We start from the raw sequence: 26,740 nt of genomic DNA on the forward strand, positions 1-26,740 counted from the left end.
CTCAATCGGATATTCTACCCTCTGTCTGATAGCAAGGACACTACTATTTCTTACTTACTTCACTGTTACACTGTGTGAAGGCCTCAGGTGCCAGCATCAGTCTTTTTGTGTATGTGTGTGTGGGTGTTAGAACGAGACAATATTGCACCAAAGATAATATTAGAAACAAACGCATATGAGGTCCTTACACTACAAACATTGAAATGATGACAAAGTACTGACAAATATGGGCACAAACTGTCTACATGCCAGCTGTTGGATGTTGCTATGAACGTCATGATGCACAAGGGAATCAATGGAAGACGAACCGCTCCATCTAACCATATCCTACCACTATCTTTGAGAACTTTCTATAGCTCACACTCCAGCCTCTGTACACTTTGTGTACTGCAGCGGGATGTATCAACTTTCAATCTCAGCCAAGTGCACCATCAAATATTCATGCCCTTGCTGCGTAGAGATGCCAGAAACACATTTTACTAAGGATTATTTGTTGTGTTTTCTCAGGAATGCATTACAGGCTTTTGATCACTGAACCACTGGAGAGAAAGCAGCAGTCAGAAAATGACTAAGCAACATGTCTACAACCTCTGCAAAAGCACCTTATAGTCACACCTGCTGGCTAAAAGTAAGGGGTTGGCACAATTCCCAACAGCTGTTTTCGCTGAAGTATTTATTTGTGAATGTCTGCTCACATCTGCCCCTTCCCTCACATTGTAACAATGAGGTTAATATGGTTTTGGTTCATATTTGTCACTGATGAAGAATGAAGGTCCGAACTGGAGACGATAGTGCATTGCTGTTGAGACCATTGGTAAGATGCTAAATCATGATGTTTTATAGATTGCTATCATGGCTTGCTCAAATTTTCTTATTCTAAAGCTGATAAACATCATAAGATGTCACTGAATCCAATCAGAGATTGCAATAAAATTGTCTATACACTAATGCACTCTAGCTCTGCTAACTTGACTAACAACATAAACTTATTATGTAAAAAATTATAATTTTTTTATGAATATTTTATGGAGGAGGCAGAAATGCATGGCTGCGTCCAAAAACGTAGGCAGCTGACTTCTTGCCTCGCTGCCTTATCAGGGAATGACTTTGTAGGCAGTGTAACGATTACGGTTAATGATCTACAGCAAAACAGAGAGAGCTTTGGTGATAACTAAGCAAATATTGCATTACTACAATAGTAATTTCTCGCTAGAAAAGACATCAGAAGTGGAACATTTTGGTCAAAAACACACATTTACACACAAACTGAGCACCAACGTTCAGGCGCCATCATTATTATTTTTTTTTGCTTAACTGTTACAGAATGGAAAGCACAGGATTGTGGGATATCAAAGGAAGCAAAGGATACTAACCCTAACCCTAACATCAAAAATCGATCAGATGAAGGCATCTCAGGATTGTCATCTAACATTGGATTCAGATGTGCCTTGATGCCTTCCGACCTTGGAAGGCATCAAGGAAGCATTTATCAGTTTTCCAAAACATCCATATTTTGCGTTAGTTTCTCAACCACCATTAAAAATGGCAGAAGAAGAAGAAGAATGGTGCATTTTTGCCACCTACTGTAGTGGATGACACACAGGAGTAACAAAGTCCCTTACATTACTGTTAAAGTTACTTAAACAAAGGTTTGTTTTTTGCACTTGGATACAATGGTTTGCTCAAACTGTCTTCTTCAAAAGCTGATAAATACAATTTAAAGCAATAGAGATGTCGCTTAAACAAATCAGCGATTGCGATCAAATTGTCCATTCCAGACTATACTAGTGCACTCTAGTTTAATTCTAGTTTAATTAAATTTGACTGACAACATAAATATATCATGTTTATATATAATTGTTTACATTTTATGTATGTTTTATTGATGTGGCAGAAATGCCTATTTTGCATTAAAAATGGCAGAAGAAGAAGAGATTGGTGCATTTCCTCCACCTACTGGACTGGATGACACACAGGAGCAATGGCGTCTATCTAAAATGTCTTAAATATTGGGTTGTTTTTGCAGTTAAAAATTATCAGCAAGTTGCATGTAGTTTTTTGGTGACACACTTTGGTGCTTAATATAGTGTTCAATTGAGTCACATTGCTACTGAATTATTTCTAAATTATCTTCTGGGTTTGGAAAGACATGTAATATAAAATTAGTTTACAGTTTTTCATCATACTCTTACTTGGACAACATTTCAGTCATATCTGAATCGAAATGAACTTGAAATGATGATCAATGAGTGAGATGCTTTAGCAAGCACTTAGTTAAATTAAAGGGGAATCTCTGTGTCAGCGATCTTCATGACACCTTACAAATAATAATTCTACATGAAATTCTATATTAAATGATCTTTACTGTACTATTGCAGTTTTTACATTATATCAAAGCAATGCAAATAATGTTAAAAGCATATTAACTTGATGAGACTTTAATGTACTAGGTTAATATAAACATTAAAAAATATTATAGTATGTGTTGCCTGTTAATAAAGCAAGGTAATGCTGATTCATTCGCTTTAATCCAGAAACCATGCAAACATCCAAAATATTTGGAACATGAAAACCAAACACACAGAAGAGATTTTGTCTGCTTATTTAAGAGACCCACCACACGCCACTGTATACCACTAATATTTCTCCTGTAATGAGAGTAGTAAGGACTAGGAGCTGAAAGAGACATCAGCCAAAAGCAGGTGTTTCTTCTGATGATTTATTCATGATCCAATTATGAGCTTCAACCAACATTCTGTCACAAGTGCAGTGACATTTCGACTACTATTAATTGCTTTATACAGTCAGTTTGGTAATCATGCATTGGTGAATATCATTCCAAGATGCTCCATTTAGATGGAAAATCTGAGTGGTGCCATAACTGTCTTATGCTTGATAGATGGACACTGGCCATTGGTGAAGACAGCAAATGTCAGCCATTTATCAATTAGTGGGAGAACCATTTTTTTTTTTTTACAGATTACTTCTTTCCAAAAGTGTGATGAGTTTTTCAAATGCCACTGAGGATTAGAATCTTATTTAAGCTTGATATAACTTGTGATGAGGTTGTTTGCTCTTTTAAAGGTAATACCAGCATCGTTGTTTGCTAATGTATGTTGTGATTCGACAGCTGGTGTGCAGGTTTGTAACTGCTTTTTTTTCCTACCTGCCATTTTTATTGCTTCATTTTTTTTAAATCTGGCATGAGACAGAGGCCCTGTTGTTGTTGTGGCACAAAAAATTATCTGATTAAAGCTGTATCACACCTTGTTAGGACATGGAATAAGACCACATTAGTTGACTGGCAAGAGCCCGCTGTTTCATTGAAGCAAAAGGAACACTTTGGTCAACTAGCTTTATCATCTTAGTTCTGCTGGTGAACAGCATAGTTACACTAGACAAGCAAAGACCGGTTGCTGCATTGAAATTTACTAAGAAAAGCAACATATATAGGCTACTGGTGTTAGCATTAGCATACATTAGCCCAAACTTCCCTCTTCACAACAGCAGCAAACCCTAAAATTCTGCCCTAACAGAATCCCTTTTAAAGGGGTCATATGATGGTTCTAAAAAGAACATTATTTTGTGTATTTGGTTTAATGCAATGAGTTTACGCGGTTTTAGGTTAAAAAAAGTCATTATTTTACACATACTGTACATTATTGTTGCTCCTCTATGCCCCGCCTTTCTGAAACGTGTCGATTTTTACAAAGCTCATCGTTCTGAAAAGTGTGGTGTGCTCTGATTGGCCAGCGATCCAGTGCATTGTGATTGGCCCAAAAACCTTAAGCGTGTGACGGAAATGTCACGCCCCCAACATTATTTGGAACATCAGCTTCCAAAGCAATAATGACATGTGATAATGTCCGAAATACAGTTATCAATTCAAGGCTCGAGCCCGAATCATTCTGAACCAGAAAATGCAGATGACCAAGCTGATCGATCAACTTTGCCAGCGCGACTGGACCAGAACATATCAGATAGGTAAGGTTGTATTGTGGACATAATTACTGATTATAATAACTTATATTGTTTGTTTTTTTCGCGTCGCGCCTGCTACAGGGGGAGGGAGAACACTATGTAAACATAAAACCATTTGTGATCGTAGAAATGACAAGCAAGTGCCACTCTATACTACTCAAAACTCGCATTTGAATAGTCAGTAGCAAATTCTTAAAATATGAAAACATACTTACAGGCTGTGTCTGAGTCAGAAGTGCCAGACTGTACTTGCAAAGATGGAAATGCCCCACTTTCTAGAATCAGCCTTTGTGCACAGCAGGCCTTCTAGGCTATGGAAGGCCAAAAGGGACGTGTGAAACTGTCGTGTAAACATGTTATTACATCTTAACACGAAATTTACGCGTTAACACGTCATTTACGTGTTAATGCATAATTACGTGTTAATGCGTAAATGGCGTGTTAACGCGTAAATTGTGTGTTAACACGTAATTACGTGTTTACACGACAGTTTCACACGTTTTGGTCCTTTTGGCCTTCCATAGTCGAGCGCGGTTGCTCTCCACCGACTGCGCTGATCAAAAGCACGATGGGAAACGACTTGCTGACGACACAGCTTAATGCTCATTGGTTTAAACAACCGTGATGTATTGATCTCTTTTAAAATGTTTGATTTTAAAACTCTGATATCATGTTTTTATGTGTATAAATTATCAAGTGAATATTCCCAAACTCTCTGACAGTGCGATCTCTTTATGTGATGTCATTTTTATTAAAGCTACACTGTGTAGGATTTTCTCCCATCTAGCGGTGAAATTGTTTATGACTACCAACCGAATATTACTTTCTAGCCCCTCCCATTCCGAGGGCGTTTTAACTCCTACGGTGGCCGTATTATTTCAAATCTGCCGGCAGTCACGAATAATCTCTCCCTCGCATTCGTCACGGTGCCACTGAGTGTAAAAACGCGAAAGGCGAAGCTTGAATTTCCAGGTATGTCCCTCTTTGGCTAATGTATTTTCAAGATGGAGGCGCATCATGGCTGCCGCCATTCGAGAGACTCGCTCGTATGTATTCTAAATGGTAGATTCAACGCTTACGAGAATACTTGATTAGTTGGTAGAAGTAATTACATATTAATGAGCACATATCATTTTGAAAGAACAAAGTGTTTTTTGCTAAGAATCAACTTAAAAAATTACACAGTGTAGCTTTAAAAATATATATATAAAAGCACATGTCTGTATTAAAGTAAAATGATTGATAAACACGTCTTTGGAAAGGAATAACAAGTGTCTTGTTCATTATATTTATTTTCATATAAAAGCAACAGAAATTAAATCCTACATCCAGTTTATCATCAACACGGCGCATGAGTGTGAATCCCGTGATATCCGCCTTTGATCTCGTAGGTGTCTGATCCACTACGATAAAGAGATGCACTTTTTTCACTCTTACCCTCACGGCAGCCGCCTACTCTCGCCTAGATTTCAGGCGAGGCGAGGCGCATCTCAAACAAGCCTATTAACAAAGCGAGAATAAAAGTCACGCCTTCTTTCTTTGCGTATACATTTGAAACTCTGCCCCCCACACTGACGTAGAGATGTGAGGGTGTGTCTGAACGAAGCGTTTTAGGAAGGCATGGCTGAGCCTTAACTTTTATAAAGAATATATCTTTAGATATGACACTTTGAGCTTTTTAACTTTGCAGATATTATACCTGCACTAACAGCTACTGTACCAAACTAATGAAAAAGGAAAACAAGAAATCGCATCATATGACCCCTTTAAGATGCCAGTTACAGAAAATTAAGCAGTAACACATAGGCAGTCAAAAACACATAAATAAAACAACTTTCTTTGATTGTTTTGCGCATGCAAAGCATTGCTGGATACTGAAAACCCCCTTGACAACAGTGTTATAATATGTATGTAAAAAGGACTTTATTCATAAATTCTTTGCTAAAATGTTACAATTTTGCGAAAACATTTTCAGAACATTAAAAGATGTTGTGCGTTGTAACATCGTTTTCAAAACAATTCACAATTCCTCCCAGAATTCTCATTCTCGTTTGGATGGTTCAATGCATTTTGGACATTTTCTTTTGAGATATTTGTTTAATGAATTGCTTTCAATCACAATGATTATTCTTTAAGAGTCTCACTGTATGACTTTTTTTTATTATTATTGAAAATGGCATAAATTAAACGAGGCACACAACAAATACTACCATGATGTCTAAATCTAATAAATGTGTACCTAAAGCATATTTAATTAATATTTAAATAATCAATATTTAATAACAATGTTATATCAAAACATTAATTTGATTATTATTTTGCAATATTGAATGGGGGAATTAACTTAATTCTCATGAAACAAAATAGGCTTCATTTAATTTCATTTAAGCAATATGTGTGTGTGTGTGTGTGTGTGTGTGTGTGTGTGTGTGTGTGTGTGTTGATATGACCTGCACGCGTTCATGACAGGTTCAATATTCACCCTCTATAGCCTACCTGTTAAAGTAGCCTAATACTTTTTGATTCTTTGATTAGATTAGAGACTTTCTAATTATGAAAGTTATTATGCATCATCACGGCTTCTTGGCAACAGCGTGGAGAAATCTATCCGCCCCCATCCTCTGATTTGTAACGCGCAGCTTTGACTTGTTCCCCATTCAATACATTATCCAGGCATTAAACTCCCTGCTGTCAGCATGTGCGCACTCATACAGCCATTATCAGCAGCGGAGCAAACAGAACTTTAAGAAGATAATACTATAGGATCCCACAATAAATGCACAACGTGCGCACTCCCACGGCACAATAAAACAGCGGGGCTCCTGGTGATGTTTTACACGAGACGGTAAACAAACAAGCCAAAGAAAACCAATCTAGTGCCATCACAATGCCCATTTAACCTAGAACGGTTCAATTATTTATGCATCACCTCCTCCTCCTCTATGTTTAGCACCCATGCATTGGTCTCTGCTGCAATAGCGTTTTACATACAATTGTTACAACTGTTAAAAACGCCCACTTTTAAAACCCGTTGAAGTTCAGAATTAATCATGGAATCGTTTGTTGAATCATTTCTTGTACGATATAACTGAGAACAGTTCATCGGAAGCGATATGAATATAACAATAGTGCGGCTTACCTTAGAAACACCTCCTGTGGTTTATGTCCGGTTTGATGCTTCAGTCTGTCTGCATCAGCACCAGCACACACGGGGAGCGCCCTTCTTAGGGACCGTCGGTGAAGGGACACTCCATCAACAAACACGAAAACTAAAGGGGTCGTGCGAACTATAAAGTTTTGACTATAAAGTTTTTATGCGGATCACAGATGTGAGCTTGTTAGCATGGCTAACATCATAGAATGCTAACTTTGTCTTAACGCATGATTTTTTTCTGAATTAATCAATGGAGAGAAAATTAAAGGGATAGTTCACCCCAAAAAATGAAAATTCTGCCATTATTTACTCATTCTCAAGTTGTTCCAAACCTGTATGAGTTACTTTCTTCTGCTGAACACAAAAGAAGATATTTTGAAGAATGTGGGTAACCAAACAGTTGACGAAACCCGCATTGACTTCCATGATAGAAACAATACTATTGAATCAAGGGTGCCCCAAAACTGTTGGGTTACAACATTCTTCAAAATATGTTCCTTTGTGAGCAGAACAAATACATTTATACAGTTTTGGAACAACTTGAGGGTGAGTAAATGATGACAGAATTTTCATTTTTGGGTGCACTATCTCTTTAAATAAACGCATCTGCTAAAAATTAAGCGTTGGTTTGCACTGCCATCTGCTGGAGAAAGTTCTACGTGTGTGTTGTCCACCCATAATAATGAGTCGACGTGCACATTGTGGAGGAAACAGCATGATTCGGCGGTATACAAAATAGGGATATAAAATCACAAAGCAATATTACATATTAAATAAACATGCATAACAAGTGTAGCCTAGCTATACAGGTTTGTCTGTGAATCTAGTGAAGATGGATGATGATGTTGTACCCACACCAACAGGCGGCGGTGCTAAACCACTGAGAGACATTGCGAAGAGATGCGTGCTCAGTGTTACAGAATGATAACTGATTTAGTTTTCTGAATGAATTACATGTGGGTTATCTCCTAGCACGAGGGTGAGGGATGAGCTCGAGCTTCAGAGCTGCTGATCCATCGGCTCCTATTCTGGTCTAACCGGCGTCAGGTAACCGAGCAATATCCTCATCCTGCTCAACAATAAGCGTCTGTTTCAAAGATATATGTGTCGGGCCTCATAGTTCCTTCATCTATTCATTACAAACCCTGTCTATAAAACGTTAGTTTGTATTAGAATTTAGTATTAGACCTCTAAGAAACATTTATGTTCATCACATCCTTCTCTTGCGCATTTAGCTTCATGATCACTAGTAAAAACATGCTATATGCCTAAAGCCTATATTTACACGCTATAGGATGTAAATCATGTGTGTGTAACAAATAGTGGTGAGTTTAGTTCCGTCGATAGGTCCGTTCTTATAAAAGCTGATGTGTGCATATTTTTTCCATGTTAATACTTTAGCACAGTTAAATGTGCAGAGACTTTTAAGCAGTCTGTAGATTTAGGCTATTTATTGCTTAATAAAAAAAGTGTAAACACTGTGGCTGTCAATATTGCTTATTACAAGTCAGACTTAGCAACATGGACTCAACCAATGGCGTGAGTTTGGGGCGGGGCTATCGGTTTTGCCGACCAATGGAAGACCGGGGAGTTACACGCATCACCTTATAAAATATATAATAAATATATATATTTCCAATTATTTATTTTAATTATGTATTTATGATTAATTATTTATTTTATTTCTGGCTACACATGAAGACAAGACAAAGTATTTCAGTTCAGTTCGTTTGGACTTGCTTGATAATTGCTGGCACAGTATCTTTGTTTATTAACAGCCAGTCAAAAGTATCTATGTATATATGTAATATCCATGTAATATCTATTTAAAAAAAAAAAAAAAACTGTTCCTGTTCCAAAGTTTACAGTTTCTTTCATTATTATAGGGATGAACTACTGATACCAAATCCAAGATGAAATGTATGATTTTATCATCTTCAGTTGACTATTTTGTTTCATTAATTTAACAGGTATGTTGTTCAGGATGGTGAAACTCAGACTACTCAACACGATTGCACCTGCATACTTCTACACGGCAACCGTGGTCACGTTCGCCCTCTACTTCCTCCTCTTCATGCCCACTGTATTCCAAAGGCAAGATGTGATGTTAAATCCCACCATGCTGACCCACACTGCCGTCTTTCTATTCTTCATGGGGAACGCGCTGGGTAATTACACAATGACTATATGGTACCCATCTGAGAGTGCCAACGAAACAGTTATTCCAGTCTGTTCACCCGACTGCCCAGACAGAATTGACGCACACTACCTCCTGAATGGACGCCACTTCTGTAAAGTGTGTAAGAAAGTGATTCTAAAACGGGACCACCACTGCTTTTTCACAGGAAACTGTATTGGGAATAGGAATATGCGCTACTTTATTATGTTCAGCGTCTATACGTCCTGCTGTTGTCTCTATTCATTGGTAATTGGGGTGGCGTATCTTACGATGGAGTACTCCATTTCCTTTGAGAACCCACTGACATTCCTCTCTCTTCTGCCACTCTCGACGGGTTACTTCTTCCTTGGTAAGTTTAATCCTGGGTTCAGACTACACGATATTTAATTCAGGTGAAGACTAGCATGATCCGTTTGATGTAGGGTATCGTGGTGATTCGTAAACGATAATGTGTTTTTAGGATGTGAAACTGTCCTACTCGACCCGCTTCGAGCAGGATTTGAACCGTCTCCGGCATGGGAGGTGGGTGCTAACAAGTGCGCTAAAGACTAGTCTCTTGAGGCCAGGGGAGTGAGGTTTGCCTATGTCTGTTACACTCACCCTCTAAACGGGTCACGGCACCAATTGAAACCGTTCCTAGCGGGCCTTTAACCCGAGTCGCCGGCATGGGAGGTGGGCTCGCTAACAAGGCGCAGTCTCTAGCGTCAGTCGCTAGTGCACCTCTTGAGGCCAGAGTAGTGAGGTTTACACGCACAACTTACTGGTCTACAACAGTTACAGATGCAAGAATTGATTAGGTGTGTTCGACTTGAAGCGGAGCTGCGCAGACCGATGAGTGTATGACATCTAAGTACAGTGAGAACGATTCGAAAACATACAGAGCCGTCTGCTCTCTAATCGCTCTCATGATAGTTTGATGTCATACACCAATTGGTCTGCGCAGAACCTCTTCAAGTCGAACACACCTTTTGTTTAATCTCGTATAGTGTGCAGGGTTGGGGAGTAACGGAATACAAAACGGCGTTATGTAATCAGGATACAAAAATCCAATAACTGTAATCCGTTACAGTTACGTCAAAAAACGTTGTAATCAGATTATAGTTACATTTTGAAAAAAGGGGGAATACTTTCAGGATTACAATGGTTTAATTTGAAACTAAATAAATAAGTATTTTGGCATAATAACACTATATTAAGCGCTGCTTGATTATACAGTAGTTCCTGGTTCTGTTGCCAGTAATGACTCACGTGTGCCACGCGCTGGTGCATGCGCAAATAACAGCCTTCTACAATCTCCTCAGACGCAGATTGAATCACTGCTGCTAGTAAAAACGACGCTGCCTGCGGGTAAAATCGCTATTAATTCATGGAAATTCCGCTGCTATTTTGTAGAAATTAGGAGAGTAGCTTTTTTAGTACCCAAAATGTCCTTTCTTAATCTTTTCTCACGTAACGGGATGTTCGCTGTCTAGGTAACGTAGGGGAACTCCCACTGCCAACGCCCCAAGTTCAGTCAGGCAAATTAAGAAAGATCACGGCTTTAGTCAACATGTAGGCCTATTTTAAAATAAACTATTTTACACAACTAAATGTTGTGTTTTCATTTTTTAGTTAAAAATTAGTTAAAAATAAAACAAAATAATCTGTAATACCATACATTAGCCACTAGATGTCTGTATATCCCTTTACATAAATATATTCAGGCCTGTGTGTATATTTTGCAAATATTGTACACTGGACCAAATTCTTAATAAATAAAAGTTTTTTTTATTTATTTTTTTATAATATTTCTTCTTGCTTGACTTTATTTATATACATGACCTTGAAGTAATCCAAAAGTAATCAGTTACATTACTTTCATATTATAGTACTTGGATTACGTTACTGAATACTTTTTTTAGGAAGTAATTTGTAACTGTAACGGAATACATTTTTAAAGTAACCCTCCCAAGCCTGATAGTGTGTCATAGTGGACGACAACCGACGACACATCTGCAATGCTTCATGACAGAAATACTAGCATGTTTTCATTTTTTTTCGATCCTCCACGACAAGTTCTGTAAAGTTGACCAATAGGAGCACAGAAGCTCTTCCGTAAACAGCTTTAAAACATGGCGAAACGAGAGAGACGATGGTATCGGCGCTGCTAGGTGGAATTATGTAATGGAGAAAAGGTTCGTGGAGCTATGGAAACAATACTCCAGCCTTTATGATGTTTCCTCGAGGGACTACCATGACAGAGTGAAAAAATAAATGCTGGCGAACAATAGTGGAGGCACTTCGCAACCCGGTGAACACTGGAATTAGCATTAAGCTAACACACCGCTTTTGTAGTTTGTTTACGCTCTTGTTTTCGGAAGTCATTCGCTAGTTCTGCCTTCTCAATGAAATCACGCACCTCGTTAAAAGATGGCACACGATAATTGGTCAGAATCAATGTAGTCTGACATGTTTCTAGTCCACACCACGACAAGAATTTAGGAGTCACAATCGCATAATCTGACACAATGACAGATCGTAACAGACAAACATATCGTGTAGTCTGAACCTGGCATAATTCAGCCTTGCTTGAGGCTTTCTTGATTTTTGTCAAGGATGAGACAATTGTTTTTTTGTTTTTTTTTTCAGGTTTGATTTCAGGTCTCCAGTTCTTTCTTGTTGTAATGCTGTACATCTGGCTGGGTATCGGACTAGTGAGCGCCGGCTTCTGTTGTCAACAGCTTCTGCTAGTAGCCCGAGGGCAGACCTGGTGTGAGCTGCAAAAAGGGTATTTGTCAGAGAGTCGGGGGACCTGGCGTGCCAACCTGACCGATGTTTTTGGTTCCCGTTGGGCTCTGGGCCTTTTCCTGCCAGTTCAAACTGTTGAGAGCGTACCTGGGAATTGGCAGGTCTACCATGATCACAAACATGACTGAAAACCCTATCAGTTTGTTTATCATAATTTGACCTATGTGGACCAGATATGATGTGTGATAAGGGCTTCAGTTCATATGACTTGTATAAGCCTGTGCAACTGATCTACCTTTTTAGTGGATTTCTGTCATCATCGTGCAAATTAGGAGAACATTATGTCACAAAGATGTGGTAACCCCCATATCTATGTCCATCAGCACTGTCCTGAAACTTAATTTGAGCCCTAGATCAGGGCAGCAGTGAGTAGCGGCGGTAACTTCAGAGAATGAGGCCAGGATTAAAGGATGGATTTACAAAACAACACACACTAGGTAATCAGCACACTGTTACACAAGTGGCCTGCTAAATTGTGGGTGACTTTTAGTTTAGTTAGAATTTGAATTTAATTGGCCCACGTGTCATAGGAAATTTAATTATTTAATTTGAAATTCAAAAAAAAAAAATCAAAACGGGTAATGCATTGTGGGAAATGTTCTTCCAACCTGGTCCACGAAAATGTATTAAATATGACAAAATATTATTGTCACAATATATCACAATACAAAAATGCAACAATATGTATCGTGGATAGTGACAATATGTATTGTTTATAGTTCACCCAAAATGAAAATTTCCGTGTGAGGAAAAAATTCAAGTTTACAGAGTGTCAGTACTACATTAAACTACTATATATAATGTTGAATATAATGTATAATAATGCAATGGGGGAATATTTGTGGGTCCTGATAATGCCAAATATCTTATGTTACCAGTAAAAAGTGGCCTAAACTATTTTAAATATATCTAGTCAGTGACAGAGTGCAAGAAGATTCATCTAAAATAATTCTGTATTTTTAGCTTCAGAATCATGAATATTTTTATTCTGATGTCACCATTGTCCTGTGCATTGTGTTACCAGCACCAAGTTTAAGCCTATTCTTTTACACCCACAATGTAATATCAAATTTAGCATTTTAATCAACAGTACATTTTTTGTTAACCCTTTATGTCTTGGAGTATCGCAATAATATCGTATTGTGAGTTCAGTATCGAATTATGACGTGAGGGTATCGTTACACCCCTACAAAATATAAAAAAATAAATACTAAAAATAAACATACTAAGTACACCACCCTTCAAAAGTGGTGCAATACCTTTATTCAGCAAGGATGCATTAAACTCAAAAGTGACAGTAAATACATTTAAAATGTTAAAAATAACTTTTGCTGTTTTTTTGAACTGTGTATTCATCAAATAATAGTGAAAAAATCTATCATAGCTTCAACAAAAATATTAAGCAGCACAACTATTTTTAACATTCATTTTAAAATTCATTTTAAATTGTAATAATGTTTTACAATATTAACGTTTTAAGGTATTTTAGATCAAATAAATGCAGCCTTGGTAATAAAAAAACAAATCTAACTTTTAAAGGGATAGTTCACTTTGAAATTAAATTTTGGTATGTTTTAACTTACCTCAAGGGCATCCAAGATGTAGGTGTCTTTGTTTCCGCAGTAGTTTCAATTTTGATATTTTTAAGTCAAACCGTTCTTGTCTGTCAGTCATTTAATGCAGGTCTATGGTCACTATCTGAAAGAGCATGCACAGAGAAGTCCTAATTAAACAATTCCCCATCGAAAGTACACATTGATGGCTTAAGACACGAAACGAGCGGTTTGTGTGAGAAAACGAACAGTATTTATATCGTTTTACCTCTACACAACCACGTCCAAGTGATCTGAGGGCGCGCGCGCTTCCTGGTGTGTGACGTGTGCGCGCGTTCTGGCTTAGTCTGCGCAAGCGCCGGAAAGTGTACAAGAGGTAAAAACGATATAAAACTGTTCGTTTTCTCACACAAACCACTCGTTTCGTGTCTTAGCCCATCAATGTGTACTTACGATGGGGAATGGTTTAATTAGGACTTCTCTGTGCATGCTCTTTCAGATAGTGACCATAGACCTGCATTATATGACTGACAGACAAGAACTGACATGACTTAAAAATATCAAAATTGAAACTACTGCGGAAACAAAGACACCTACATCTTGGATGCCCTTGAGGTAAGCTAAAACATACCAAAATTTAATTTCAATGTGAACTATCCCTTTAAACTGTAGTGTACACTCATGGTAAAAAAAAAAATCAAACAAAAAAATGTATACAAAAAGCTTACTAACCAAATTACTGGTAAGAAAATGATCAAGAATTAAGTAAGAGCACTCCCTTAAAGCGACTGCTGTCTCAGAAAACCATCAAAGGCAGAATGATGCTTTTGGCACATTATGGGAAGTTTGATTCAGATTTGGTTCTGCAGAGTTATGTGGAGTTATGATGAATCACGATAAAACAAGAGTTGCATGAAGATGCACCAGAGCGGCGTCTTTGTAGATCCGGTGAGAAATACAGTAAATAAATGCATCTCTACAGTAAAGCATGGAGGAAGAGTTGTCTTTTTAGCTGCTGGTATTGTCGAGCTGCTTCACTGAAAAGTCAATGGATGCTTTGGAATATAAGAGAATATAGTCCAGTCATTTTAAGCCAAAATGGGGGTCAACCTTGAACAAATTGCAACAGAAGCAAACTCAACTAATTTTGTATCCTCAATATGTCCTGAGTAAGGAAAAAAAAAGTCCCGAAGAATCCCATTAGGGGAAAGTTTTGAAAAAGACCCAAATATAGCCTATTCATATAATAGTCAATGAAAGCTTTGGAATATAAGAAAATATTACAGAATGGCTTCCCACAATTGAAAAGTTGTTATCTAAAGAGGAATGATCATATGTAATTTTTTAACAAGACAACGCTCCTGCCCACACTGCAGAAGAAGAAGTGGCTTAAGAACAAGTCCACCAGGCTCAAGTTTGGCAGGTCCGAGTCCAGATTTGAAACCTATAGTCAATATTTGGTCTCACATTAAACTTGAACTGTTTGAAGCAATTAACATTGAGTGTAACAACACTGACTCTTCTTCCTGTAAAACGCCTTCTGCAAGTTTAGTCACATGGCTTAAACATTTAAAGAAAACGAAGGGAAATGCCGTCCTGTACTAAATTACTTTATCTATCGACATTATTTGTGCAATTCTTGCTAATTTCCACACCAGTGATTTGTGGTTAAAATGGTAAAATGTGCATTTTAATTCCACTTCCATTCAAGATTTGAATTTCTGCGTCCTGTTTGCTACCTCAACTAAATTCAATTCAAACTAATTTGAGATACTGAACTGGAATTAATGTATCTCTTTCTTAATTGAGCACACGGTGTGCGATATCATGATTTTAGATTGTGAATGATTAAAATGTCTCCAAAATCTGCTTTTGTTGGGAAATTATCATGCTACAGTGCACAGTCTATCAGTTGCAGTTCTGGCACCTCCGTCCAAATATTGTGTACAACACAGCGTACATTCACATCAAATGTTAAACACGCAAGGTTAGGGTTACGCTCACATGACATCGCAGTTTTTCACCATCACGAAAGTTTATTATTTGTATGCGTTTTAAAGTCTTGCCTGTTCTGACATAAGCTGATCTGAGCACGTAAATCCAAAGTGCACGCAAGTTTTCTTTCCTGTCTTTTTGTGCTTAACCTGTCCAATACATACAAGGTTTACATAAACACAGTTGTTTATATCTTAAGTGAATGTAAACTGTTTGTATGCGTGTCAGTATATTATGATTATGCATGTGTTTCAATTATATTGGATCTGTGCATTAGGTCATAAAGTGACAGCAGCCTAATAAACCTACTGCCGTCTGTCATTAGTGTTAATCAAAAAACAAAGAGAAAATCACTCACTGCTCTTGACTGAATAACTTCAGTAGCTTTAAGAATCAGTGTATATTTAATTCACAGTGAAGTCTATGTAGTGTTTTATTTTTACATTTGTTTAATCATTTTTTGAATGCTACTGTTACAGTAAATGCACCTACTGTAGCTGAAACTAATAATGCACTATTTATTTGTATATTATATTCAATTTGTCCTATTTGTAATTTTCATCTCTGTTCTTATTTTTAATAACAAAAATAAAATAATAAGATATTGGTTGTATCGCCCACCCATACTTTGGCCTAAATGGTCTGTTATATATACCTTGTATATATATATATACCTTGTAAGGCTAAAAAAATGAATAGGGAAATTAGTTTGGATGAACTGCTCAGTGACTTGCAAAATAGTCTTCAAAACCAACATGAAAAAGAATCGTGATAAGATCGTGATCCTGTCTGAAGTAAAAAAATGGTTAGAAAGATAATTATAAAAACTTTTATTTTATTACAAATCATTTTGAGTTTGGTGCTATATAAAAATGTTATTTAAATTTCCCCAAGACAACGGATTAGCTAAAAAAAAAATTGTGGTGATTTACAGCAAGCAATAGTTGTGTGTGTATTTTTTGCTGTGTTCCCTTATTCAACACGGTCAAAGTAATTAGTAATAATGGAGGGTCACACTGTTCTGTAACTGAAACCCTCTTATAAAACAGCAATCCACTATTAAGTTTCATGTCAGTGTTTAAATTATTATAAGTGCACGTTTGCGAGTGCTTCGCTCTCAAGCCTGTTTGATGTTTTGAAACATGGTCTTCAACATCTTTTGGCTGTTGAATTGAGAATCATATCTTATCAAAACAACCTAACCCTTCACGTCTTGACTGGATTAGTTGTCTATGTTTGGCTGAGTTGTTCAGAAACAGGAGTTTATTTCCATTGCCAATTGCACTATCAATGCTAAGATGATATTTAAAAAAAAAAAAATAAATAAATAAATATATATATATTCATTTTTCTACCACCTACTTAGCAGTTATACTCTTGTGAATTAATACATCTGTATTTGATGCATGGAAAATATGGAATACAATAATGAACCTACATTTTCTGTGATTTATTTATTTGAGATTACTCAAGGTGATATATTAAGGTCTGGGCAGGCGAACAATCAGTTCTCATAATCAATGTGTTCATAAAAAATTGGGTTGCTCCCGGTCACCAGTGGTCCGAGGAGGAACAAACCACAAACTGCAATCGAACTCAGGTACGGAACAGGCAATCGAACCAAGTGTGAAAGCACCCTTAAACTCTGCTAGCCGCAGATCAAACAGAGTGCGTATGAAGTCCCCTGGCCACCGTCGAAAGCACCTACAATGGGCACGCAAGCTTCGGAACTGGACCTAGGAGCAATGGAAGAAGGTTGTCCCGTTTTCTTTTACATCAAGTGGACAGCCATTTACCTGGGGAAGTGATGGCACCAGGATGCACTGTGGGACGATGACAAGCCAGTAGAGGGAGTGTGATGCTCTGGGCAATGTTCTGCTGGGAAACCCTGGGTCCGATCATTCATGTGGACATCAATTTGACACTTGCCACAGTGCCACCTACCTTGACATTGTTGCAGACCGGGTACACCCCTTCATGATAATGGTGTTGTTTAGGAATGGTTTGAGGAACATGATGAAGGGTTCAGGATCTGTTGCTAACATCTTGGTGCCAGATCCCACAGGACACCTTCAGGGTCTTGTAGAGTCCATGCCTCGGCAGGTCAGGGCTGTTTTGAGGACCAACAGCATATTAGCAGGTGGTCATGATGTTTTGGCTCACAAATTGATTACTTACAAATTATAGTTGGTTACTGATTCCAAATTACATGACAGTTAGTATCGTAATCCATCACATTACACAATTACAGTAATATAATGCAACTACTGTCACGATCCACACTCAGGAAAGAAGGGAAAGATCCAAGGATGCAGTAAGAATGTTTATTAGGGAAATCCAAAATCGTAACCAGTCCAGGCAGGGGTCAAAACCAGGGTAGCAATCCAACATACACAAGAACAACGAACGGGTCTAAAGACAGGACTTGTGGTGTGATAATTACAAGAACTCCGTGACACATACTAAAACAGACAGGGTATATATACACAGGGGAGAGACAATGATAATGGGGAATTGGCTGGGTGCAATGATCAGTGATAGGAAACAGCTGAGTGCAATGATAACAAGGATTGTGGGGAATGTAGTTCACAAAGTGAATGACACCGTGAGGAAGGAGGACATCTAATGGACACCCGGAGAACAACACCCTAACACTGTGACAACTACTTTTTGATTACTTTTAACCTAACTTGTTTATCACATTGATTTGAATAGGATAATCCTAATCCTAAAATCTCAGGGGTACTTCAGGTCTACTTTAGGTCAAAGAAAGTTGGGGAATCCCTGCATTGCATGTAAATATAAAATTACATGAATTTGTATATTTTAATGTGTTTGAATGACGACAAAAACCTTCCAAAGACAGCAATGCATGGTTAAATGTGTTCGTCAGGAGTTTGTTAGATATGCAATGTTGAGAAAACACTAGTGAAATGATTTCTGTACATCCAGTGATCAAATGCTGTGTGGGTCTCAGTTTTTAGTGACTAGTAGCTGGTCTAAATGTGCAATTCCACAAACTTGGAAGAACCTCTCAACGTATAAGCACTAGGCTTTTCTAGAAAGAAAAATGTAAGAGATATAAAAGAAGTAGTAGGGAGAATCAATAAATTATGAATAATTTGCCATTGTGAGAATAACGTAATCAAAAGTAACTATTACAACTGATGAGTATTTAAAATTTATGATTTCACTTTTTTAACTTTAGTTAGTGTGTAATGTTGCTGTTTGAGCATAAACAACATCTACAAAGATACAACGTTAAAAGTTCAATGCAAATAGAGAGATTTTCTTTTAAAGTAATTGCTTTTTAAGGACTACAACAAACGTCTGGTAGGGACTACATCGCGCTTCTTCACAAACCCTAAAATTGACATCAACCCAGCCCCCGGTGAGGCCATGTTGGGCTGCTTTAGAGAAGAGGAAGAGGAGTTGTCGCTGTTTTTTACACTCCGGAAAAAGTTTGTCCTAAACCTGACGAACTTAGAAAGGTTACATTTATTTTTAACACTGTTCCTGAACATTATAACCTCAACGTTTGTCTGTGGAGAACAGCTTCCAGAAGCGAGTACAATGCAGGCTATACACACAAAAGCTTCTCCTGAAAGATGTAACATTCCCATTTTGTCGGGACAATCTGTTGTTCATGGATCACAACTTGTAAGTATGTCTTATTCATTGTAGTTGTGTTTTCTATTAACAGTTCCCATTATAAGCTTTATGTAGTTACTACAGTAGGATAGCTATGAGGATGTAATTGAAGGGCAATGCTTTGCCTCCGCTAGCCTGCTAACTAACATTGATGTAGTGTTTACTTTAGCTTTTGTAAGCTCTTGCTTTCGTAAGACTGTTTTCCGACAAATATGATTAAATGGTGGATAACATCGTATTTATAAGAAAATTACAACAACAAAAAAACATACCACTCTGAAACGTCCTGTGAAATCCATGCTTACAAAGTCTGTGCTTGAAATCCGTTCAGCACAATCCTCTTGTTCGTTAACATTGTCAGGGTCTGAATCGGGCTCGAAATGGTTTAAAATTGATGCCATCGTTAATATTTATGGCTGCATCTGAAAACTGATAAATGCTGCCTTCAGAGGACACATTCCAAGGTCGGAAGGCATCCAGGCATGTCCGAATGCAATGTTAGTTTCACTTCCTGTCTCCTGAGATACCTCCATCTGATCGATTTATGAAGGCAGAATAGATGTATGTATCCTTCACTGCCTTTGATATCCCACAATCCTTTGCTTTCTGTTACAGTTGAGCTAGAAAAATAAATATGGCATTAGTTTGTGTGTAAATGTACATTTTTGATCAACGTTTTCCACTTATGTAATTTTTAGCGAGAATTTACTATTGTAGTCATTAAAAATTCACTTGGTTTTCACCAAAGCTCAATCTATTTTGGTGTAGATCATATAAAACTGTTGCGCTGCCTCAGAAGTCTGTCCGAAATCAGTTTCGAGACGTACCTTCGTTCACAAACTGCCTGCAAAGTCATTGCCTGAAAGGGCAGCGAGGCAACAAGTCAGCTGGCTAAGCTTTCGGACGCAGCCTACATCTGAGTAGAGCTTGTGGTTATGAAGGGGTGTGACAAGCGCTGCCAATCACAACACATTGGTCAGCTAACCAATCACAGCGCATTTCATATTTCGGAAGGAGGGGCTTCATCGAAAATGACACGTTCAACCAGACTAGGGAGAGAGGAGCTGTAATAATGTAAAATATGTGAAAATGTGTTTTTTGAACAACCAAGTATGAAAGCATATTCTAGTACACCCCTAAAACAAAATCAAGACTTCATAAAAGGTCACAATAGGACCCCTTTAAAATGTAATAATTACAAGTACTTAATTTTTATTTGATTATGTATTCCAGATTACATATTAGTTATTACCCAGCACGGTGTGTGTATATATATATATATACAGGTGCTGGTCATATAATTAGAATATCATCAAAAAGTTTATTTATTTCAGTAATTCCATTAAAAAAGTGAAACTTGTATATTATATAGACTCATTACATGCAAAGTGAGATATCTCAAGCCTTTATTTGTTATAATTTTGATGATTATGGCTTACAGCTTGTGAAAACCACAAAATCAAAATCTCAGAAAATTAGAATATTACATGAAATCACACAGTAATTACACAGTAATCCCATGGTCATTGAACCAGGTTTTGGTTATTTTGGCAGTGTGGGCCGGTGCAAATCCTGCTGGAAAATGAAGGAAGCATCTCCATAAAGCTTGTCTGCTGAAGGAAGCATGAAGTGCTCTGGAAATGTCCTGGTAGACGGCTGCGTTGAGTGGACAGCACAGTGGACCAACACCAGCCGATGACATGGCTCCCCAAACCAACACAGACTGTGGAAACTTCACACTGGACTTCAAGCATCTTGGATTGTGTGCCTCTCCATTCTTCCTCCAGACTCTGGGACCTTGGTTTCCAAATGAGATGCAAAATTTGCTCTCATCAGAAAAGAGGACTTTGGTCCACTGTGCTTTATTAAATCCAGAGTCAACGCAGCCGTCTACCAGGACATGTTCAGAGCACTTCATGCTTCCTTCATTTTCCAGCAGGATTTGCACCGGCCCACACTGCCAAAAGAACCAAAACCTGGTTCAATGACCATGAGATTACTGTGTAATTACTGTGTGATTTCATGTAATATTCTAATTTTCTGAGATTTTGATTTTGTGGTTTTCACAAGCTGTAAGCCATAATCATCAAAATTATAACAAATAAAGGCTTGAGATATCTCACTTTGCATGTAATGAGTCTATATACAAGTTTCACTTTTTTAACGGAATTACTGAAATAAATCAACTTTTTGATGATATTCTAATTATATGTCCAGCACCTGTATATATAGTTTCCTATTTTAAACTGTTTTATACTATTAAACAATTTCATAGACAAACAATCTTTAGCTTCTATCTTAAAATACATTACAACATGATTTACTGAACAAATCATTGTTCAAACTTGAAATAAAGAGAGTTTGAAATTTATTTCAAATGCCTTTATTTTTTTAAGGCACATAAAAAGTCAAATGACACCTACAGAATACAAAACTGCACTTCAGCACAACACTAATACTAAGACTATTGCATAGATTTCTACAGCAAAAAAAAAAAAAAAGTATTGTGTAGTATCAGGTTCAGATTAATCAACAACTTGTTTATAAAGTACACGAGAGTGTACATGCTATCACGTAGCGCATTCATTACTCTACTACACCTGATCAAGTACTTAGTACCTGCTTTCCCAAACACACAATCTGTATGCATGCAGTATAACAGATTGCTACAGGAAGAAAAAGAAAAAAAATCAACCTGTACATTTGCCAATTTGCCCATTCACACCCAAACCGAAAGAAAAAAATCACACTCTCTCAATGCAAACGTCCCACTTAAGAATTCATCACAAGGCATTGCAAATAATAACCATTCAGATACACCCTGACTAGCACAAACGGTTATTAGTCCTCTTACTCTTTATTTCCATAGATAACAACAGTAACAAGAACAAGAACTTGGAGATGAGAACACATTATACACATACAAATGATGTTTATTACAAAGACATTATTACAAATCCCCAAAAACTCACAAGGATGAATCTGAATTTCACATTTTTAACTGAATTATAAAAATATAATTAATATTATTGTGTATTTAAGTATAATCTCTGAAAGATAAAACACAAATATGTGTAATTTGTCAAAGGCATTTATTAGATACAGAGATTAGAAAATAAATGTTTTATTTTCCATTTTTGTCATTCGGAGCAGAAATGATTTTTTCTTTCCAGTTCCAGTGTTCCAAGGCCTTCTCTCCAAATAGTATCTCCAATTAGAGTAAAATACGGTTAATAGCTTTATTTTTAAACCGGGAGTACACTGTTTTTAGCATTATTTCATTATCGAAATGAATCACTTTATTCAGAAAAAAATACAGTTGTTACCTAAACATTGCATTTATATAATTTTAACAAAACCACAGGTATAAGGAAGACTGATATCAGATAGATAACATATGATGTGATAACTAGATCTCCAAAGTCTCAAATCGTTCCAACTGAATCTACAAAAAGAAGCTGAACATTTCCTAAGCTTCTGAGGTCTAAGCAAATATGGTTATTCCATAAAACTGCAGCGGTTGAAATATTAATATCTAAACCTGCTACTACACCACACAACCCGCATCTGAGGTATCCTCCTCCGCATCCTTTAGAGAGTCCACCGGTGATTCCATTGGCGTCTCCTCACCGTTTCTAGAGTTCTGGAGGACGAGCTGCAATCTGGTCCAGACTTTTGGGTCTCCACTATATATGGCCTCCAAGAAGAGGTCAGTCTGAGCCTGCAGACTCTGAAGTTGGGCCTGGGAACGTTTGTTCTGCCGAATGAGTTCCTTTGTGCGCAGTGTGATGCCCAGCAGGCCTGACCGATTCAGAATATTATACGTGTTGCAGAAGCGTTTGTGTTTGCTGGAACTTGGAGAGAAGTCATCATCACTGCTCTGGGCGACTGAAGAATTGGGACACTTCTGAGGGAATGAAGCGAGGAGGGAGTGAGCGCAGAGTGAGAACGGTGAAGTGGTGGTATGAGGCTCCTGAAGGTCAGAAAGCCTGGATGAGGGGTTTTCCATACCTATATCTCCCAAAGAAGCAATGCTAGGGTCTACTCCATAACCCTTGAATGTCTCAGAGTCATCCTGCTTCAAAGAGGAACTGTGGAAAGGTTTATCATCATAACAGCGTCGTTGATGTCTACCACTATGACTGTGGTTTGCCCTCTTATGGATGGCACTGGGACCCTGGTCGACTGTAGACCCTTGAGCAGGGTGTGGGACAATTTTTGCAAAGGTGTTTTGCATGGGAACATGCTTTCTGGAAAGTTTCTGCTTGTCAGAGCTCTGGCTGCTACAGTCACTAGTGGGTCTGACTGGCTGTAGGAAAAGCAGCTGGGACTGAGGAACCATATCCAATGAAGTGTTTAAGCTCCAAGGTTTTAACGCAGGGGCCACAGAGTTTGGCTGAAACAAGAATTATCAATGAACAATTTTGTAAAACAGATACTCTTTAGTTCTCATCCACAATAACAGGTGGGTCAATGATGTGTCTAATTCATTTATTCAATGAAAAGACAGCTGTACAAACAAGAAGCAAAGTTTGACGCTTATAACGTACCATGGAAAAATGTCCATAATTGGACGCAACTGGCACCAATAAAATAATTTGTCGTGAAATAATCTCACATTATATCAAAATGTCAGATTTAACTATTACAGAATTAAGGGTATGAAAACTTGCCTTCGAGAATAAGTCAAATGTATTTTTTTATATTATTAAATCATTGATTTTGAAACAGATTTAAATGTACAATATTAGAAGTTTCACATTTTTCTTGCCTACTTTAGCTGGCCGCATTACTTTGAGTAATTCAAAGTACATAAAAAAACATTCATAGACTAGTTCCAATGATTTACAGACATCCCTGATCATATTCAGATTATTCTTGGTCATTTTTCTTTCAAGCACTCTAAAGTATTCAATCTAAGAATCACAATGTAATGAGCTGTAACTATCAGCATATTAACTGAATACAGCATTATGGTTGACCGAAACAATACTATAACTCAAACACAGATGTTTCAAGAAAAGCAACTATGGAGTTAAGTGACATACAGAATTGTATGAGTGTGTAATACCTGCTTGAGGACAAGGTTGTTCATTACGATCATGCGAGAGACGCCTGGATGTGAGCCAGGAATGAAAGGCACCCGAGGAGCGGTCGGCATGCTTTGAGTACTGGTTGGTCCCACGTCTTCAAAGTCTGTCTGGTCCAAAGCACTGTAATATCCTGAGCTGGCATCTATGGTGGAAGGAAAATAGTGTTAAAAGTAAAACCTAGGAATTATGTGTAGTTATACACCTATAACAAGCTAATTACGGACACAATTTTAAAAATATAGTCAGTAATGGGGAAATTGCATATAATTACACCACTGCATTTGAGAAAGACAAGTAGAGCACTATATTTTGCTAAAAAACAAGGGTTGTGAAATCGACTTTCTCCTGTAACCTGAGATGTTTGTTTGTTTGGTTTGAACACCATGCCAGCTTCTGCGGCTATTTTCATGGCGTGACAAATTTATGGTAAACTATATTAGGTTTTTAAAATCTATTTTTGAATAAATAATTCAATTTTAAATGTATTATTATTTTCCAGAGCCCCGCACATAACGTGGGAAAACAATGTGTGTATAGTGGCCACGAATTTACAGTTTGTTCCCATGACTTACTAATACATCATCACGTTTTACTAATTCGTTCCCTCGCTTTCAGCAAATCATGCGCTCAATATAAAAATTTGTTCCCTCGTTTTACTAAATCGTGGCCACGTTGTAATAATAATTTGTTCCCTTGTTTTAGTTAAATCAAAACGAGAAAGTGAATTAGTAAGTGGGAATGAATTCTTAATTTGTGGCCTCGATTTAACTAAAATGAGTGAACGAATTCTTAATTCGTGGCCATGATATATACCATATATATTTTCACACACATGTGGGGGGCTCTGTATTATTTAACTTAAACTCTAAAATTATATTTAGTCAAATTTTGTTCAATATTTCTTCCAAAGTGTTAACTGAATAAAAAAGGTTTCTCACAGGGTTAAACCCAGCACAATCTAATAAAACATGTTTCAGGGGTATAGGATTTGGATGAAGAGAACATGTTGGTGGATCTTCTCCTAATATTAAAAACCTGAATGTCATCCTGGAGTGGCCTATTTGGCAACGGGTATAAACAATCTTAGGTTACACTATATTTTAAGGTGTCCGTGTTACAGTGCAATTATACATTTAAGCACTGGGTAATGATAACTAACTACATTTACTTACTGTAGGGTTAGGATTATGTTTATATATATATAAATGACAATAAATGACAAACCTGAATCTTTGTCGATCTCATTGGAGGCTTTCCGTTTGTTGCCCATGTTGGATCTTCTCTGGTGGTCCAATTTGTTTGATTTCAGTCCATCTGTACAGCCCTGATCCAGGCAGAGACTGAGAGAAGGACAGAGCCATGGATTAAATAAAGGAAAGTCAAAACCCTGAAATATGAGAGTCTAGTGTAACATGAGCACATTAATGACTCGAGTCAATGAAATGCACCTCCAAACTGATTTAAAACTGACTAAATATATGGTTTATTCGTGCAAAATCCCTTTATCGTGAATTAGGAAACACTACTAAACAGTTTCTGATAGTAAATAAACAGTTAATGAATGAATAACAAGCAGTTACTGAAAGAGAGACATAAAAACAGCTGAAATAACACAATACATATCAACATCTTAAAATACAGCTTGAAAATAACAGTAGCACCTTATTTTAGATCTAGAAGCGAATAGTTTATACATACGAAGAGAGTCTGAGTGTCGATATTCAGCTCCTGCAGCACATGATACACGATGCCAAACACGAGACTCTCCAATAAACACACACGTCAACAAAAAACCCGCACGTTTTTCAGTACTTACCAATACAAATTCTCTTCTCTTGTTATGGCTTGTGTGTGAAATGACGCTTGACGAGTTCAAACTAAGCTTATATTTCTGTTGTTGTGAGAACCAGACTGTCCAGAGTGCAACGTGAGTTTACAAACGTAGCTCCGCCTTCACGGCTGACCCAAATGGCTGTTACCAGGGGAACAGCCTAATCGTCACCTGCTTGACTATGCAAGGTCCGCCTCTCATTTGCATATCGCCTTCTGATTGGTGCAGAGTTGAACCCTTGCGACTGTAAACGTGACTGTGAAATGTGGTGTGCGTTTCTCACACGGTGAAATCTGCACTGCAGCGTCAAGAGTGGATCTAGCACGCGTTGCGGCGTCATCATCCTCTCCAGCCCATCATTTCTGATAAATAAAAAAAATGTTGTGCAAATAATGGAAGCCACGTAATAAAAACATAGCTAGTGTGATTTTTTACGCATTTCAAACGTCAGTGACATCCAAATAAGTTTGCGTATCATAAAGTTAGTAAATAAATAAATAAATATTAGGTGGATGT

General features: G+C 37.5%; 3 protein-coding genes across 4 annotated transcripts in view; 1 reads left to right on the forward strand and 2 right to left on the reverse strand.

Moving 5' to 3' along the window:
- Positions 1 to 7,181, reverse strand: part of tmem63c (transmembrane protein 63C) — a 50,259-nt gene extending 43,078 nt beyond the window's left edge. The window contains exon 1 of the mRNA XM_079852897.1: positions 7,121 to 7,181. The gene's annotated coding sequence lies outside the window, so the exon portion shown is untranslated. The remainder of the gene's footprint in view (positions 1 to 7,120) is intronic.
- A 740-nt stretch (positions 7,182 to 7,921) lies between these two features.
- Positions 7,922 to 13,407, forward strand: zdhhc22 (zDHHC palmitoyltransferase 22). Its single transcript, XM_079854109.1, has 3 exons — positions 7,922 to 8,182; positions 9,106 to 9,663; positions 11,943 to 13,407. Exons 2-3 carry the CDS (start codon positions 9,108 to 9,110, stop codon positions 12,227 to 12,229), a joined length of 843 nt encoding a protein of 280 aa, XP_079710235.1. The 5' UTR covers positions 7,922 to 8,182; positions 9,106 to 9,107; the 3' UTR covers positions 12,230 to 13,407.
- An 8,260-nt stretch (positions 13,408 to 21,667) lies between these two features.
- On the reverse strand, positions 21,668 to 26,348 carry cipca (CLOCK-interacting pacemaker a). 2 transcript variants are annotated; one of them, XM_079853848.1, is made up of 4 exons: positions 26,210 to 26,348; positions 25,618 to 25,733; positions 24,372 to 24,535; positions 21,668 to 23,696 (listed from the first exon to the last, which is right to left on the reverse strand). In XM_079853848.1, exons 2-4 carry the CDS (start codon positions 25,661 to 25,663, stop codon positions 22,848 to 22,850), a joined length of 1,059 nt encoding a protein of 352 aa, XP_079709974.1. In that variant the 5' UTR covers positions 25,664 to 25,733; positions 26,210 to 26,348; the 3' UTR covers positions 21,668 to 22,847. The 2 variants fall into 2 exon arrangements, with proteins under 2 accessions (XP_079709974.1, XP_079709975.1); XM_079853849.1 differs by lacking the exon at positions 26,210 to 26,348 and adding an exon at positions 26,092 to 26,180.
- Between the last annotated feature and the right edge of the window lie 392 nt (positions 26,349 to 26,740).

Source organism: Squalius cephalus (assembly GCF_949319135.1).
Source record: "Squalius cephalus genome assembly, chromosome: 20".
NCBI lineage: Eukaryota > Metazoa > Chordata > Actinopteri > Cypriniformes > Leuciscidae > Squalius > Squalius cephalus.

Coding starts and splice junctions, on each gene's coding strand:
- zdhhc22 (XM_079854109.1), top strand. CDS start 9,108: ATGTTGTTCAGGATGGTGAAACTCAGACTACTCAACACGATTGCACCT. Junction 9,664..11,942: donor GACGGGTTACTTCTTCCTTG/GTAAGTTTAATC, acceptor TTTTTTTTTCAG/GTTTGATTTCAGGTCTCCAG.
- cipca (XM_079853848.1), bottom strand. CDS start 25,663: ATGGGCAACAAACGGAAAGCCTCCAATGAGATCGACAAAGATTCAG. Junction 24,536..25,617: donor TGAGATCGACAAAGATTCAG/GTTTGTCATTTA, acceptor CTTCCACCATAG/ATGCCAGCTCAGGATATTAC. Junction 23,697..24,371: donor ACAACCTTGTCCTCAAGCAG/GTATTACACACT, acceptor TTCTTGTTTCAG/CCAAACTCTGTGGCCCCTGC.